This window comes from Eptatretus burgeri, chromosome 8 (genome assembly GCF_056783735.1).
Source record: "Eptatretus burgeri isolate ZD-2024b chromosome 8, Ebu_testis_v1, whole genome shotgun sequence".
Lineage (NCBI taxonomy): Eukaryota > Metazoa > Chordata > Myxini > Myxiniformes > Myxinidae > Eptatretus > Eptatretus burgeri.
In genome coordinates, this window is record NC_140968.1 from 92,722,455 (window position 1) to 92,739,361 (window position 16,907).

Sequence of the window (16,907 nt, forward strand, 5' to 3'; positions counted from 1 at the left end):
TCCATTTCATTCAATCCTGCTCTCCCCACCCCCCCTCCTCATTCTCGCCCATTTCTCGCTGCCCTCCCGTCCTCACTCTCTCACCCCTCCTCGCTCATCCCTTCCCCCCTTCCTCACTCCCTTGCCTCCTTCCTCTCTCTCCCCTCCTCCATCCACTCTCTCCCTCCTCTCCCTCCCTCTTCCTCCCCCGCCCCTCCACCTTACGATCACAGTCAGTGAAGCAACGGATTATTTGCTAGGAACAAATACAAAAAACACAAAAATGCACTCCTTACTGCATTCGGCCATAAGATCACCGAATCCACCAACTGGATGCCAAAAACAAAAACCAGAGAAGAACTCCATTCAACAAAGACCCCAACACCTCCACTAACCTTGATACTGCTGATGTCAAATATTTATCACCTGACTTATTATCTTCCTCAATTCTTCTTCTTACCTGACAAAGAGACTCAATTGACAAATATTTATAGAAATTGAACTTGGAAATTTTGAAGTAAACTTTACAAAGTTAATCTCGTTTTGATTTGGCTCCGCATTTGTGTAAATGATCAAGGCTCGTGGAAGAGCTAGAGCAGACTGGAAGGGAACAAAATAGAAAGAGGAGATGACCATCAGCGGAGTAGAAGGTCCCATCATGTGCTGCCTTTTTGGCTGCTGGTTGCATCATTGGTTCGGGGTGTGGCTATGCCACTGATGCAGTGTCCCTATTACCAGTATGCTGGTGCTCATTTCGCCGACTGTGGTGAATTGAGGTGAATTGAGGGACATGACGCGGGATCACATGTTGTGCGTCTCGCGTATAAGGGGAGGTCTCCGCGGCACGGGGTGATTGTCCCCGGGGCATTGCCATTTACATCGGCTGTTCACTTGATGCTCGTTGACTGAAGGTGCTCATTGACTGGTGAGAATGGAGATTATATCGAACTCCGTGCTTACGCGGATTTAGTCTGCAATGATTAATCGCACGTGTATACCTTACTGCTTATGTACTCCTAGCTGAACCTGTATTCCCCGGTGTGCCCGCAGAAGCGGCTCCAATCAAATGGAATAAAGCCTAAACTCTGAAGGTTCTTCTCTCGCTCTCATTTCACCGACCTCGGAAGGATGACAGGCTGAGTCAACCCCCTGGTGTTAATTCAGGGGCCAATGGGGCTCGAACTCAGGACCCTTGGATCCAAAGCCACCACCCAAACCACTAAGCCAACACCAGGCGAGAGTGAAAGTGAGAGCGCGATTAAGCAGAGGGGGAGAAGGAAACATTAGGGTGAACAAACGATGCATGTAGATTGTTGAGTCAGCATTTGTACTGCCTCAATTTGGACACGTGACACCATGTGTCATACGGGGTGGGGGGGTCTGGCGGGTGGATCACGTGACTTGGCTTTCTGCTGCAGTCGCATTGTGGTCTTAAGCACTTGAACGCAGACACCCAAACCTTGTCTATTCATTCTCCCGCAGATCGTGAACCCGCTCAGGGGTCTAACACACACAAGCTGAATGCAACACAGCAAGTAGAGGATGAAACAGAAAAGGAACAAACCAACCGACAACTAACAAATGAAAATCGGTGAAGGAGAGGGGGAAAAAAAATCACAATAACCTGTGAAAAGGGACTACCAACAATAAAGTAGAAAGAAGAGTAAATGCAAACCCACCTTTTCCATGTGTGCCCACTTATCCAAGACATCCTTGGAAACGTTGAAGAACTCTGGCATAATTAGAGGTGGCTCCTGAAGAGCGAGTTCATACCTGGTGAAATTCTTGGGCTTACTTGGAGTGGACAGTGTACGATGGAGATGAAGGAAGATGTTCCTTCGTAGCAAGTAACAAGAACGCAGGAGAGGAAGCCTGCTAATGTGAGCAAAAGAGAAAACAGCTTCTGGCTTCAGGAACATCTTCAACAGTGAGATTTTCCCACAATAGATTCCTGACAACTGGCAAGCCTGACACATCCAATCTTTTCCCCATGATTAATATGTAACTTGAAGAGATTAAAATTCTCAAATGCTTTGGCATGAAAAAGGACTTCCTCCCTCTTTTCCCAATCCATCCATCCAGTGGGACCATACTGTGTGGAGATCATTGGTGCTGCCGAAGCAGTCTCCTTGGCTATTGGACACAATCCTGGAGTCGTCACTACTCCAACACAAGATCCCAGCAAGCTGCCACTAATTTTGCCAACTTCAGAAGGATGACAGGTAATCAACCCCACCTGGTATTAATTCAACAGCCAAATGAGATTTGAACTCTGGATCCTAAGATCTCAAGCCCACCACCACAACCATTAAGCCAACACCAGGTTCCCCCAATATAAGTTATACAAGTTAAAATTTGTGAAATATAGTGAAGAAGATTTTGTGTTTACAGTGGCAGGTTGATACAAGAGTAAACCCTGGCAACCTGCCTGATCAACCTTGCCATGTGCTTTGCAATAAACATTGTTGATTTATTTCAGTGAGCAAAACATGGTCCAGAACATCACTTGAATTGGTGACTTGCAATCACATTTGAATCACTTTTTTTTTAAAGCAGAAAATTGAACAAGTTCCACCTCGAAAGGGAGTTATACGATGATGAGCTCGACCCCCGAGTAATATACGTGGCCCAATGTTTTTGAACACATTTATTCATATATTTCACGGTAAACACAATTATCAATCTCAGTCTTCACAGATATACTTCAATGAGTCCAATTATCGAACTATTGAAAGAGTTACAGTGTGGCCTGCAAAGGTATTCACCCCCCCCCCACCTCTTCCAAAGTTTTCACCTTCTGATGCCACCTGAACTTATTTCATGATGCTTTAAAATCAAATTTAATATATAGAGATTTCACAAACGACTCCAAAGTGATAAAGCCAAAAAAAATCAGATAAAATGTGAATATATTAGATTAACAGAGAAAATCAGATGATTCTCAGTTACATAAGTATTCAAACCCTTTGCCGAATTAACCCTCAATCATTCAGGAGCAAATAATTTGTTTGAAAGGTTACAATATAAGTGGAGTAGGTTTCACCTGTATGTAATTAGTGGTTTAACTTTAACAAAAAAAAACATAGGGGAAATATCCCTGGATGCTCACCTGGAAGAATAATGAAACTGAGGAGGATGTCAACATGGGACGGAATCAGCAAAATGTACCAATGAACCAATGTTATAGCAAAGACCTATTTGGGGAGCAACCCCCCCCAAATGAACTCCCTCCCTAGACCCCCTCAGACCCAGATTCTTTTTTTAATGTCATGAACAAACTTTGGTACATCAAGGGTGATGAAAGTTGTGGTCAAGTTCCATCAGAATTGCATGCGTAGTTTCTCAGCAGAAAGCAAATACCTATTTTGGGGGGCAACCTCCACAGACACCCTTTGGGCCAAATTTTCTTAATGCCATGAACAAACTTGGTACAAACATGGTTATGAGGGTTGTGGTAAAGTTTCATCAGAATTGTTTGTGTAATTTCAGAGAAGAAGTTGCAAGTATTTGCGGACTGATGGACAGACGACATGGCATCCCAGAAGCTCCTCAGAACTATGTTCCAGGTGAGCTAATTAAGCCCACTCACTTATCTTCAGACTTTTACGTGAACCGCAATTGGTCAACCAACAAGACAAACATGAAGACCAAGGAGCTTATTTCCAAAGTCAGACATAAAGTGGTAGAGAAGCACTATTCAGGAGAGGGTTATAAGGAGATTTCAAAGTCACTCATTATCCCTCTGAGTATGGTGAAATCCATCAATAACAAGTGGAAGATGTATCATACCACCCAGACTCTACCCATATCAGGTCGCCCATCCAAACTCAGCAGCCGAGCAAGGACGAAACTGGTTTGGGATGTCACTGTAAATCCAACAATGACTTTGAAAGATCTGAAAGGCTCGATGTCCAAGATGGAGGTCAGCGTTCATCAATGAAAAATATCCCGTTCCCTTCAGAAAGCTGGCCTCTGTGGACAGGTGGCAAGAAAGAAGCCATGCCTGAAAAAGAAGCATCTGAAAGCTCATATGGAGTTTGCAAAAAAGCATCTTTATGATCCTGCATGCACATGGAGAAACGTTTTGTGGTGCGACGAGACACAAATTTAACTTTTTGATCTAAATTCAAAGCATTACGTCTGACACAAGCCGAACACTGCACATCACCCAGCCAACATCATCCCTACTGTCAAGCATGATGATGGCAGCATCATGTTATGTATTAATTCAACAGCTGAGCAGGATTTGAACTCAGGACCTGAGGATCCAAAGCCCACCACCCGAACCATTAAGCCAACACCAGGCATGCACAATGGTGAAGAGTCACTGAAAAAAATTCTAGTCGTCAGATCGGGATCTGGATCTTCACCAAGATCGAAAAAATTCTTCCTTGTCGCACACCCAACCTGTCCACCAAGTTTCATTCAAATCAATCCACAACTTTTTTGAGATGTCGTGTTATATATCGTTTTTGGCCCTATCTCTCAATGGTGGAGAATTACTCAAAAAATTCTAGTAGTCAGATCCGGATTCAGATCTTCACCAAAATCAAATCAGTTCGTTCTTGTCACACACCCAACCTATCCACAAAATTTCATCCAGAACCATCCACAACTTTTTGAAATATCCTGTACACAAACGGACAAACAAACAAATAATGAAATTGCTCGTTGAGAAAGGAATTGCCGGAATTACTTTTGTCATATATCTCCATGATCTCTGAAAAAACAAAAACCTTGAAATCAATTTGGTTCTTATAAGTCGATAGTGCTACTGTTTAATGAGTTATAGCACTGAGTTTGGTCATGATCATAACTTGGAAGTCAATCGGACTTGAAATGGCATTTTTATCGCAATTTGAAAGTTTTGACCCGACCCCCCTGATATTCGACCCCCGACCGCAAAGAAGGGTGTTGGTGTGACACCCCCAATGAGACATATGGTTGGATGCAGAAATGGAAGATGCACATTTTGGATTTGGTTTGAAGTCGATACGACTATTTTAGCAGACGTAATTGTGAAAACAAGAATTTCGGGTTTTTTTGTGACCTTGACCTTTGACCTAGATTCACCAAAAACGACAAGTGTCTAAGTTGGACCATGGCCGACGTCTGTACCCAGATTGGTCATGATCGCTGAAACGGTGTGGCTGATACAAGGTAAACAAACACACAAACAGACAGACACACAGAATGACATACACAACCGACCAACATAGTTGCCGAAATCCGAAGGATTCCGGTAATTAACAAACAGAAAGGGGTAAAAACATAACCTTCTTCATTTTCGGTGACAGAGGTAATAAAGGTGACAAAGGAGAGCAGGGAAAAACAAGTGAGCGCCATCAGCTGACGTTGCACAACATTGTCAAGAATGGTTGGGGACACCTATTGCTCCTCATATATCCTCTCAATGTTTGTTTATGGATAATTTAATTCATATTCATCCTGCTTATTTGAAAGTGAGAGAAATAGCTCTGATATTTTTGGAGGATGGTCAGATAGTTTCCCCTTTTATTTCCATTGACTTCAATGTTAAATTTGGGTTTTTTTTTTTTAGAACTCTCATTTCCCTACTCCTTTGGCACTTACTTTACTGTTGCTATTGTTCTTATCTTTTTACCAACCAATAATTACTTTGCTATTTAATCCCAATCCTAAAAAATAGTCAAAAATTATTTTCAAATCTCTCTCTTACCGCAGGCAGGTCACTGGTCTTTTTGTCTTCTCCCGTCTCCTCTCTGGCCTCACCCCCCCACCTTGCTCTGTCTGCTATCAGTCCTGTCCATAATTCCTCCGGGCGCTCAAGGACCGCCAGCAACCCCCTTCTGGTAAAACCACCAAAATCAAGAATCAAAGCTCACTTTCACTCTTTCATTCTTCTTTTTTCCCTGACCTCTGAACAAACTCCCACACTCACTTCAATTCCACTCTTTCCTTCAGGTCTTCAAAACAGCTGTTCATCAGCATCTCTGATCGTCCCCAATCTAAAACCATGATCTGTTCTACCCCTGTTAATCCACCCCAAAACCACCTCCTTCAACTTCTCTGCTTTCCTTCCTGAAAGTCCCTGTCATGTTAGGACCTGAAAATCCCTGTAGTGTCCAACTTGTTTACCCTGTGAACCCGTCCCATTCCTCTCCCTTCCACAGTTCTCCTCATGTGTCTATTCCCCACTGTTTTGTGCTTCCCTCTCCTGTCCCTCTTGTCTCCTGCTCCCCTTGTTATACATTGTGTGTGGTCGGTAGCCTTATACGAGCCTTGACATCTTATATATTATTTCCGAGTTTGTGGTTTCGTGTCGCGCTATCTTCGACTTTGTTCTGCGCTCAAGTAACGTCATATTCGGCTTACATTATCTCAAAGACCATATGAGGTGCATGGTACAAAAAAGTAAATAAAATGGTTCTGAAACAGTGAAATCGTGCCAAAAACGGTTACTGCATTTGGCTTTACGGTGCAAATTATACCAACGGCAAAACAAGGGATCCACAATGACAATGCTATCACCCAAAACATTGTGTATCAAGAAGTACTTTGAACATCGTATTCCACTTACTGCATTAAAGTAAAATTACTACTGATACTCTCCATCAGTTCCTTTCTCAAACACACCCACCCCAACATGTCGCGCAGAGCACGGGTTATGCTAGTTGAGTATTAAAAACAAACAAACAATCTCTGCAATACAGTGCCTATAGAAAGTCTACACCCCCTTTCAAAATTTCCACCTTTTGTTGCCTTATAGCCTGGAATTAAATTGCATGAAATCAGACTTTTTCCACCTTAATGTACACATCGCAACCCACAACTTCAAAGTGAAAAACAAATTCTACAAATTTCAGAAAATGAATTAAAAATACAAAACTAGAATATCTTGGTTGGACAAGTGTCCATCCCCCTTATAATAGCAATAGTGGGGCAACTTAGCTAAATATAGCATAACAATTGCGCATTTTGTGAGGAAAGCACCAAATGTGGCACACTAGTAGCCTATCATATTGTTACGGTTGAGGAAATTCGCAAACCACCATTCAGGTCCCGTAGGTGAGATATCTCTGTAAGTACATGTGTAGTTAGCCCCAAACCCGTTGTTTAGAGGGAATAAATGTGATTCATTCGGGCTGCGACCCTTTAAGATAGCCGTTTTTCTGTTCTATCTTTAATTTGAACCAACAAAGTCTCAACCGCCATCACACAACAACCAACCGCAACGCCACTTCACAACAACAACAACGCCAACAGCCACGACCTTTACCTTCACAGCACACCATCCCGCAACCATCGCATCACCGCCATTCCAAGCGTCACCGTGGCCAGGGACCGCCACTTTAGACCCTCCACCACCTTCGCCTCTCCTTCTGCGGCCATTCCCGCACTGCTTGTGGTCACTGAGCGTCAGGCTGTCCTGGACTCGTACAGGGCGCGTGCCGAGCCGCGGGTACAAAGTGCAGCCTTTCCGAGAAGTCGGATCAGCAATGATACACGCCCACTTCTGATCCGTCCAATCAGCAAGCGCGGGGCGATTTGGCCCCGCCTCCAGGCGTGTCGGAGTAGAATCGATATATGCAAATTAGAGGATCAGGGGAGATTCACGCCCCTTTTTCTCCATCCAATGGGCGAGCGTGGCTCCACCCCCGAGCTCGTTCTGATCCAGAAATTTGCATATGGGTTCTCCTGCCGTACTATAAAGCGCCGAGCGCGGGGCGAATTCAGTCAGAGAGTTTTGGGCTCGGGCGAGTTGGAGAAGTGTGGCAGCAGCAGAGAGTTTTTCGGTCAAGGGAGTTGGAGAAGAGTCAAGGCGAGTTGGAGAAGTGTGGCAGCGGCAGAGTGTGGCAGCACCAGTCAAGACGGGTCTGGAGGAGAGTCAGTCTGTCGGGGTTCAGAGTCTGTCGGTGAGCTGCAGAGAGGGGAAGCCGGGAGCGCGGTCCAGGTCGCAGTGGAGTCGCTCGTCGCGGGACCCAAGCAAGCCAGCTATCCTCTTTCCCCAGAGCATCAACAATTCCTCCCCTTCCCCCTCCCCCGCGCTGAGATAGTGCGGAAAGGGGGCCCCGTTCCCACCCCATTTCAAGCAGTGCCAACGAAACCCGTGGAGGAGCGCGGAGTCGGGGCACCGCCGCCACATTTGCGGTTCATCACAAGACGGGTAGGCTCCTCCCGGTCTCGCGCCCACAGGCCCCGTCTGTCCCCTTGTCGTTGAGGGTGGCCCTTTTCTTTTGCTTTTGAGTATATGTGTTGTCGGCGCCATCTGTAAAGTAAAACTGTGTAAGTGTTGCCGTGTGCTCGTGTAGTCGGTAGTAGATCTGCATTGTTGTGTTTCTTTTGTTGCAATTGCTTTTGGTGCATAATTGTTGTAATTGTATATGTGTGCTTTCCGTGTGCCGCGGAATAAATGTGCCTCATGTTGAACTGTTTTCCCGTTTCGCTTCGTCTTTTCTTTAATTGAATCTCCATCTTACTTCATGTAAAGGGTTGGTAGTGGGCTAAATACGCCCGATAATTAATTAATCGGAACCGTCGAGGATGACGATAACACCGCTCGGTTATCCCGATAGTACGGAACGGGTCGCTTAAAGTGGCCCGTGTCCGGAGTCGACCTGCGGCGAGGTGCGATCGCCCGGTCTACCCTCCGTGTGGGTACTTAGGTAGGTCGAATTTGGCGAACAACCCTATCCCACACGGGGGGCCAATTGGCACGATCGTGGTGAGGCCGAAATGCCCACCCGTGACTAGTTCCCGGCGTTAGTCCGAGAGGGTCACGACAGAATTGTCCATCCAGTGGGCGACGTGCCGCGATTCGAGTTACGTGGCCGCTCGCATGCCGGCGGGCGCAAATTCGCAACAATATTATGAACAGATTTGGATATTGGGCCATCTCAAATTCAGCCGCTGATGGCTGTGGCAGCCATTTTCCACTGCCATCAAAAATTTTTGAGATGGCCCAATATCCAAATCTGTTCATAATATGATAGGCTACTAGTGTGCCAAATTTGGTGCTTTCCTCACAAAATGCACAATTGTTATGCTAAGTTACCCCACTACAATTGTAAATTAGCTCAGGGGTAACCAAACACCTTCAAAATCACAGACCAAGTTAATTGGCCTCCACCTGTGCTAAATTGTAGTGATTCTGATTATTTCAGAATAAAATCAGCTGTTGCTGCAGGTTTCCTCTGCTGGGTAGTGAATTTCACAGCAAAGACTCAATCATGAGAACCCGGGGAGCTTTCAAAGACCTCTGGGATACAGTTAAGTTTTGGAAAGGAAAGACACAGCTCAGCGGATGGGTATAAAAAATATTTCAAAGGCCTTGAATATCCCTTGGAGCACAGTCAAGACAATCATGAAGAAGAGGAAGTTAGTTAGGCGTATGGTACTACAAAGACCCTGCCTAGATCAGGCCTCCAAACTGGATGACCATGGAAAGAGCAGATTGATCAGAGAACCCACCAAGAGGCCAATGGCAACATTGAAAGCTACATGCATTTATGGCAGACTGGTCACTGTGTTCATGTGACAACAATATACCAAGCACTCCACAAGTCCAAGGTAAAGTGGCAAGAAGGAAACCATTACTCAAAAAGGCCACCTTGAGTCCCATTTGTGGTATGCAAAAAAAAACACTGGAAATTCTGAAGCCATGTGGCAAAAAGTTTTGTGGTCTGGCAAAACCAAGATGGAACTTTTTTGCCTAAATGCAAAACGTTATGTTTGGTTCTGTTCTGGCATATGGCAGCTTGGTTGCTGGGTAGCTATCATTTATTGGCAGCACAGCTATGCCACTGATGCTGTGCCCCTCCACCACTACACCAGTACTATATTCATTTTGTCAAGCTCAGAAAGATGACAGGCTGAGTCAACCCCAGCTGGTGCTAATTCAACAGCCAACAGAGTTCAAACTCAGGACCTTAGTTTCCTAAGCCAGCCACCCTAACCACTAAGCCAACACCAGGCTGTGTTGAGTTTGGTGCAAACCCAATACAGCAGATCACCCAAAGAACACCATCCATAATGTGTGGCATGGTGCTGGCAGCATCAAGTTATGGGGATGTTTGTCATCATCAGGGACTGGGGCACTTGTCAGGATAGAAGGGAAAATTGATTGAGCAAAATACAGAGAAATCCAAGAGGAAAACCTGCTGCTCTCTGCAAGAAGGCTGAAATTGGGACGGAAGTTCACCTTTCAACATGACAACAAACCTAAGCACACAGCAAAAGCTGCACTGGAGTGGCTGAGGAACAAAAAGATAAATGTCCTTGAGTGGCCCAGTCAGACTCCCGACCTAAATCCAATCAAAAATCTGTGGCATGACTTGAAAATTGCTGTCCAACAACACTCCCCATGCAACTTGACTGGGCTTGAACAGTTTGTTTTTTTTTACAGAAGAAATGGGCAAATATTCCTCAATCAAGGTGTGCAAAGTTGGTAGAGACCTATCCCAACAGACTTACAGCTGTAATTGCTGTCAATGGTGCTTCCACCAAGTATTAACTCAGGGGGGTGGACACTTATCCAAACAAGATATTATTATGTTTGTGGAGTATATGGAGGAATCTCATTGGAAAGTTAGGATTGAATGGAGTTGCTTGGCCCATGGATGTGTAGGAGACATCTCGATGTAATTAAGTAGGGAAAGTGTGAGCTTCAGTGTTACGTGTCACCACACGAGGGGTGGTACAGTGTTAATTAGATAGGGATTAAGGAAAATGTCCCCAGTATGTGATTTCCCTCTGTGACTTTTCCCCATATTTTTGTATTACCAACCAGCAATCATAGAATTTCATTTCCGTAACAGCAACAGCCATTGCAGCCAAGTTGCATGACCAGGTCGGGGGGGGGGGCCCTCCAAGGGTGACGGCAGGTGAAGTCATACCCCCAAAGCTGATGATTGATGGGTGTGACATATGAGAGTGAGTAGCAAAGAGGAGGTGGTAGCTTTGTTGGTTCGGTTCGGAGCGAGAGAGAAAGGAACGCATGAGTGTGGAGCAAGTGTTGAATGAGTAGTCGATGGAAGAACATGGCTACACGGAGGATCTCGCTTTGCTCTCCTCTCGGCACAACGAAGGCTGCACGATTCTCCTGCTCATATGGTATGAATTTGTGGCGTACTGGGCAAGGCGCTAGCAGTTGCTGGTTCGGCGTGACATCGAAGAAGGGTTGGTTGCACAGTAATCGTGAGAGATTGGGAGCGCACGCAAGAGGTCAGTGTGAAGAGGGGTTGAGTGTGGAGTAATGGATCCAAGCGGTCAAGAGACAAAAACATAGCTGGGAGATGGTGGGAAATATCAGGGAATGACGAAATGGCTTTCCTTCGACACTTGAAGAAGACGGCATGATTATCGTATGCATGCTGAGGCGATTTTAGCTCGCATAGTGAAGCAAGACGCTGGCCTTTGGCTCATGGTTGGGTTGTGAGGAACGGACCCCGAGCCTCATGTATGTAACCGAAGGGGATGGCAGCCATTCTGAAAAGCAGTGGGTCGGTGAGGATGATCGATGCATGAGAAATCTGCATGGGTCTCCGAGCCTTGGTGTTGAATCCCACTCACGAATTGCCTAACATACTGTTGCGAATTCGCGCCTGCTGGCGTGTGGATGGCCACGCAACTCGAATCGCGGCACGTCGCCCACCGGACGGACAATTCAGTCGTGACCCTCCGGGAACTATCGCCCGGAGCCAGTCACGGGTGGGCCTTTCGACCTCACCACGATCGTGCCAATCAGCCACCCGCGTAGGATAGGGTTGTTCGCCAAACTCGACCTACCTAAGTACCCACGCAGATGGTAAACCGGGTGATCGTACCTCGCTACAGGTCGACTCCGGACACGAGCCGCTTGGGCGGCCCGTTCCGTGCTATCGGGATAACCGAGCGGTGTTATCGTCGACCTGGACGGTTCAGATTAATTACCGGGATGTTGCACCTACTACGAACCCCTTTCCGTGATGCAAGATGGAGGGTCAATAAAAAAGGAAAAGAGACGAAGCAGAGCAGGAACAGTTCAATAAGCAAGCATTTTTATTCACACACACAGACAAGCACGTATATACAGTCATACAGTCAAAAATGCACATACAACAGTTAAAACAATTATGCACAAAAAGCAAATGTAACAAAAGAAACGATGCAGAGCTACAACAACCGAATACGCGTACACACGGCAACACTTAAACCAATACTACTTGAGCCAGACTGGCGCCACCCATAGACATTCGCACAAAAACCCCAAAGAAAAGAAAGAAAGAAGTCGCGACTTCCCTTTTATGGCTGGTGAATCCCTCTCCCGCGACCGTCAGCGTGGTCGCGCCTGGCCCCGACCTCTCTCGCGGCCGGCGAACCCTCTCCGGCACTCCCCGTCCGGACGCACAGGCCCACCTCGCAACGGGCGCTGCCGCGTCTCCCGTCCGTGCCTTCGTGATAGGGCCGCTCACCAAGGCGCGAGTGCAGGAGCTCTTCCCGAAGACCAACCAGACCACCAGCCAAGACGAAAAATGAAGAGGCGGAAGAGGAAGCGCTCTAGGACGAAAAGGCAGAGGAAGAGACCAGCTCCAAAACGAAGAGGAAGAAGAAGCGCCGTCGACAAAGGAAGCACTCGCGCGCCCGCCCGTGTCCATCTTTTATGGCGCGGGGCTCCGCCCTTCGCCCCGCCCCATTCTCGGCTCCACCTTCCTTCGAGAGGGTTCCCGAAAAGGGCGTTCCCTCACGCTTTCCCTCCACCCCGCCCCGTGCGGGGGCCGGGGGAGTCAGTTTTTGTCTCGGGGCCAGAGAATTATTCCCCCAAAAAGAGGCCCCTCCTTTACCTGACCTCTGACGTTTGACCTGCATCGCCCCTTCTCCACTCCAAAGCGCGGGGAAGTTAAACGGGAGAAACAGGCAGGGAAACCTGCGCATCCTCGCAGTTCCCTCCTTTGCGCCTTTGTTTGCTGTTCGGAAGCGGACGTAGTGGCGAAGATGTAGTAGCGTAGATGGTGGAGGTGGCGTGGTTGCAGTGTGGTTGGCGCTGTGATGGGGATGGCGTGGTTGTTGAAATGTTGTGTGTTTGAAATAAAAGATAGAACAGAAAAATGGCTAACTCAAAGCATCGCAGCCCAAATGGATCACATAAATTCCCTCTATACAACGGGTTTGGGCTAACTACACATGTACCTATGGAGATATCTCACCTGAGGGCCCTTTATGGTGTAATGCGAATTTCCACAGCCGTAACAGTACGTTCGTCCCGCTGCGAGAGAGCAGCCAAGCACCATTTTTGAGGGCACGTTTGCACATGCATGATGAAGCTCCTCGGATCCACATTCAATGAAGACCACCTCTAGACAAAGCTAAGTGTTGTGATAAAGGAGGGATTTTTCTTTTATTATCCTGTTCCCTTGTCTGTATTTAAGTCTGCCTGGAGGCACCTCAATTGGATTTAGATTTAGATTACCTCATGGTTTTCTTTCATTATTTGATTTATTGTCATTGTACATATTTGATTACTCATTATTAAATTATTATTTGTTTTATTTCATTTGCTTGTGTCTGTGTATCTGTTGTGGGTCGAGTAGAACCCATGTGCCTCCGTCTTTACCTCCAATTCTTTCCTGCGCACGTATTGATCTCCAAGAGTCTCAGGTGTAAGCCTCCAAGGGAGAACTGTTTGGCCATCCATCCAGATGGGAGCTAAACCCCCCTGGACACGACAATATTCTAGTTCTGTATTTTTAATTAATTTTCTGAAATTTGTGTAATTTGTTTTTCACTTGGAAGCTGTGGATGACGATGTGTAAATAAAGGTGGAAAATGTCTGATTTAATGCAATTAAATTCTAGGATATAAGTCAAATATAAGGATATATTTCAGAAAAGAGAATAAGGCAACAACAGATGAAAATTTTGAAAGGGGGTGCAGACATGCCATCGGCGCTGGCTTCCTCTCTATTTGTGGACCTCTGATATTTCAGAAAAGAGAACCTTCCTCTTAAATCAATCAATCCACAATCTTTATTCTTGAAGTAACGTCCTAAGCAAGGGATAGTATTTATCATCCTTCTTAATATTCTGAATCAATTTCGGATTTTTTTTTTCTTAAACATGATGCAATAACTGATGGATATATCTAAAATCACTGCCATTCCAAACAACGCATTAATTATTGTCTTTTAAAGCCAGTTGTTGACTTCATGGCAAGGATGGTTGGCTTAAGATCTTACGGTCTTGAGTTATTTTAGGGAAGGGGAAGTGGCACAGCTGCACCCCTCAAAAAGTGATGCAACCAAGCAACTCCACCACAGACTGCATTTGACTGTATTAAAAAAAATTGTCCTTCCTACAAAAATCGACATCAGTGTACAATGTTGCTTCAATCATATGATTTGTTCGACGTTGTCGATGAGGTTTCACTTTCTGCCTTGTGCCTTCCTTGATCCATACTCTGACAGATACCATGCTCTTTGCCCTATCTTCTGCCTCACTCTTTGCTCTGTCCTCTCACCTGGTCTTTGCCCCATCTTCATTCCTGCTCTTTTTATCAATGCTAACCTTCACCTCACTCTGGCTCTTCCTCTATCCTCATGGTCTTGTGCAGTGGACCCTCGATAATTCAAACGATTCCTAATTTGAATAAAATAATTATAATCGACCACTCTTTCCAATTTATATTGACTCATTGTTCTAAGTTGGAGCTATTGGCACTGCTGTGTAGCATTCAGTAACTAAAACAATCATTCATTCACCTTTGGCTAATTCACTGAACATGCAAATTAGCAACAGTCGACCAGAAGCTTCCTGAAAGCAGAACCGGAAGGCAAGTTCCGGAAGGCAAGTTCACAATGATGATGAAATATCATCATCATCAACATCATCATATTTCATGAAACAAAATGAAGTTGGTGGGTTTACCTTCAAAAAACAGTTCCAATGCACTCCATTTCTGGAACATAGCAATGGATTGGCATCTCCACTGGGCATAGCCAGGAACCCTGAACCACACTTCGTTCCATCCATTTACCCAGATTTGTTGAATAGTTTTCTGCAGTTTCAACACATCCATGTTTGTAGAGTGCAGCCATATGGAATCTGTTCAAAGAAGATCCATACGAGAATGTCAACATTTGATTATATGGCCAGAAATGTTTTAGGAAGTCACTTGAACGTGGCGGCTCATCGGTCCATGTTTCTTCAGCTGCGATTGAAACCCAAGTTCCAAGCCTGTAGAGATCACACTGAATCAAAGAAAATAGTGAAAAAGCAACTTGTATGCACATTTTATTTTGAATAATTATCCATTCAGTGGTATTTCATGATTGTGCCCTTTTAAAATTTATTTCTGGAAATGCTGGCTTGTGAAGGAGAGAAACGACAGATGCACTAAATTGGCTGTTGGAGCAGCACACTCATTTTTGTTTCTGTCCACTTGCATTGGCAATTTTGCTTGGGCTTTGCCTTGATCTCCAAAGATTTGAATGTTTCCCACTGTCTTGGGAATTTTAATTTTGGCATTGACCTTTGGACTCGGAAAGCCCATTCCCTTCCAAGTGACGGAATCCAATTTTCTAGCTTTATTGTCATTTCTAACCTCTATATTCAATTGAACCTTACTTCTTGCTTTTTATTCCGAAACTTCTTGTTTTTCTTTCTATTCCTTACTTCATGCTTTAAGATTGTGAATTTTATTTATTTATTTTATCAATTCACAACAATAAAAAGGTCTATCTCGAAACTGACCCGAATATACACGTTATAGCTGGAACCCTCCATCAGCTTGGTCTCCCTCACTCTCCCTTCACTTGGCTCATCTACTAGTTTGCAACAAATGTAATTTGCTCCATCTTTCCTTTAATCGACTTCACATATCCGACCGTTTAATACAGTAGATGGCAGTAGCACACCCATTTTGCTTGGAAAGTACTTTTGCAGGTCAAAGCATTTACAAGTGAAATCACCAAAAGTTGTCACCCCCAACTGAGCAACAGAGAGTGCAGTTGACAATTATAATTTTATTTACTATTTTTTGTACACACAGTCGAGGCTCGTGGAAGAGCTAGAATGCAGAATATATCAGGATGCAACATAACAAAAGTAACAGCAGAACGAGCAGGGGGAAATGCAGACAGCAAGGCAGAAGGAGAAAACAGATGGAGACGGACAAGCAAAGATGTGGGTAACGATGAGGGGTAGGGGAGAATACATGTGGTAGACAACATGGACACAGAAACAAACTCTCTGGAAGGAAAAAAATGGAAATTTGGAGGGAAGTGGGCTTGGGGGTGGAGGAGTGGGGGTTGGCAGGGGGTAGAAAAGACCATGGTTTTGTATGGGCGATGATCTGAGATGGTGGTCTTGAAGACGTGTAGGGAATAATGGGATTGAGGAAAATGTGGAAGTTGGTTCCATAGGTGGGGAAAAAAGAGGAACAAATGAGTGAAGGTGATTCTGGATTTTGGGAGTTTCACCAGAAGGGGGTTGAGAGTGAACCACATGCACCCTGCAGAAACCTGGGGAAGGAGGAGTGGGCACAAAGCATGCAACACCAGAATGGAAGTGGGAGAACATAAGGACCTCTGACCTATCTGCGATGGGAAAGTGATGGGTCTATCGACTCATCTTAATCATGGAAGAATCCAATAATCTTGAAGACCTCCATTTCCATGGCATCAAGCTGAGAAAGTTGTGAGGGTGAGATGCCAGCCCAGAGGGGAGAGCAGTCGTCCATCAATCTGCAGAACGGAAGGCTTTTTAGGTGGATAGAAGTTCAGGTGTGCCAAGGAAAGATTTTGTACAATGGAGGACGCCCAGTCGGTGACTGGCTTTGGAGGGCAAGTTCGAAATGTGGTTTTCCCAAGAAAGATCATGGCTGATCGTGGGATCAAATAGTTTGAGGTAATGAACTTCCTCTGACAATTATTAGGAAAATAGATGGGAGTGAGAGGTTGCCAAACAGTCCTTTCA

General features: G+C 45.3%; 1 protein-coding gene and 1 long non-coding RNA gene across 5 annotated transcripts in view; one reads left to right on the top strand and one right to left on the bottom strand.

The window, feature by feature from the left end:
- The window catches only part of LOC147022287 (uncharacterized), a 47,803-nt gene that overhangs the window by 9,327 nt on the left and 21,569 nt on the right, over positions 1 to 16,907 (top strand). For 2 of the 4 annotated variants that reach the window (XR_015061171.1, XM_085893012.1), the window contains exons 1-4: positions 740 to 904; positions 1,030 to 1,906; positions 2,062 to 2,201; positions 3,469 to 3,545. Coding sequence is in view for 1 of the 4 variants with exons in the window: in XM_085893012.1 (XP_085749138.1) it covers positions 3,497 to 3,545 (49 nt within the window). In the remaining 3 variants the exon portion in view is untranslated. Of the gene's footprint in view, positions 1 to 739; positions 905 to 1,029; positions 1,907 to 2,061; positions 2,202 to 3,468; positions 3,546 to 16,907 lie in introns of those variants that run through there. The other 2 variants (XR_015061169.1, XR_015061170.1) reach the window with 2 other exon arrangements.
- Positions 2,780 to 16,907, bottom strand: part of LOC147022288 (uncharacterized) — a 33,656-nt gene continuing 19,528 nt past the window's right edge. The window contains exons 3-4 of the long non-coding RNA XR_015061172.1: positions 14,859 to 15,167; positions 2,780 to 3,951 (exon numbers count right to left, since the gene is read on the bottom strand). This is a non-coding gene — a long non-coding RNA (uncharacterized LOC147022288). The remainder of the gene's footprint in view (positions 3,952 to 14,858; positions 15,168 to 16,907) is intronic.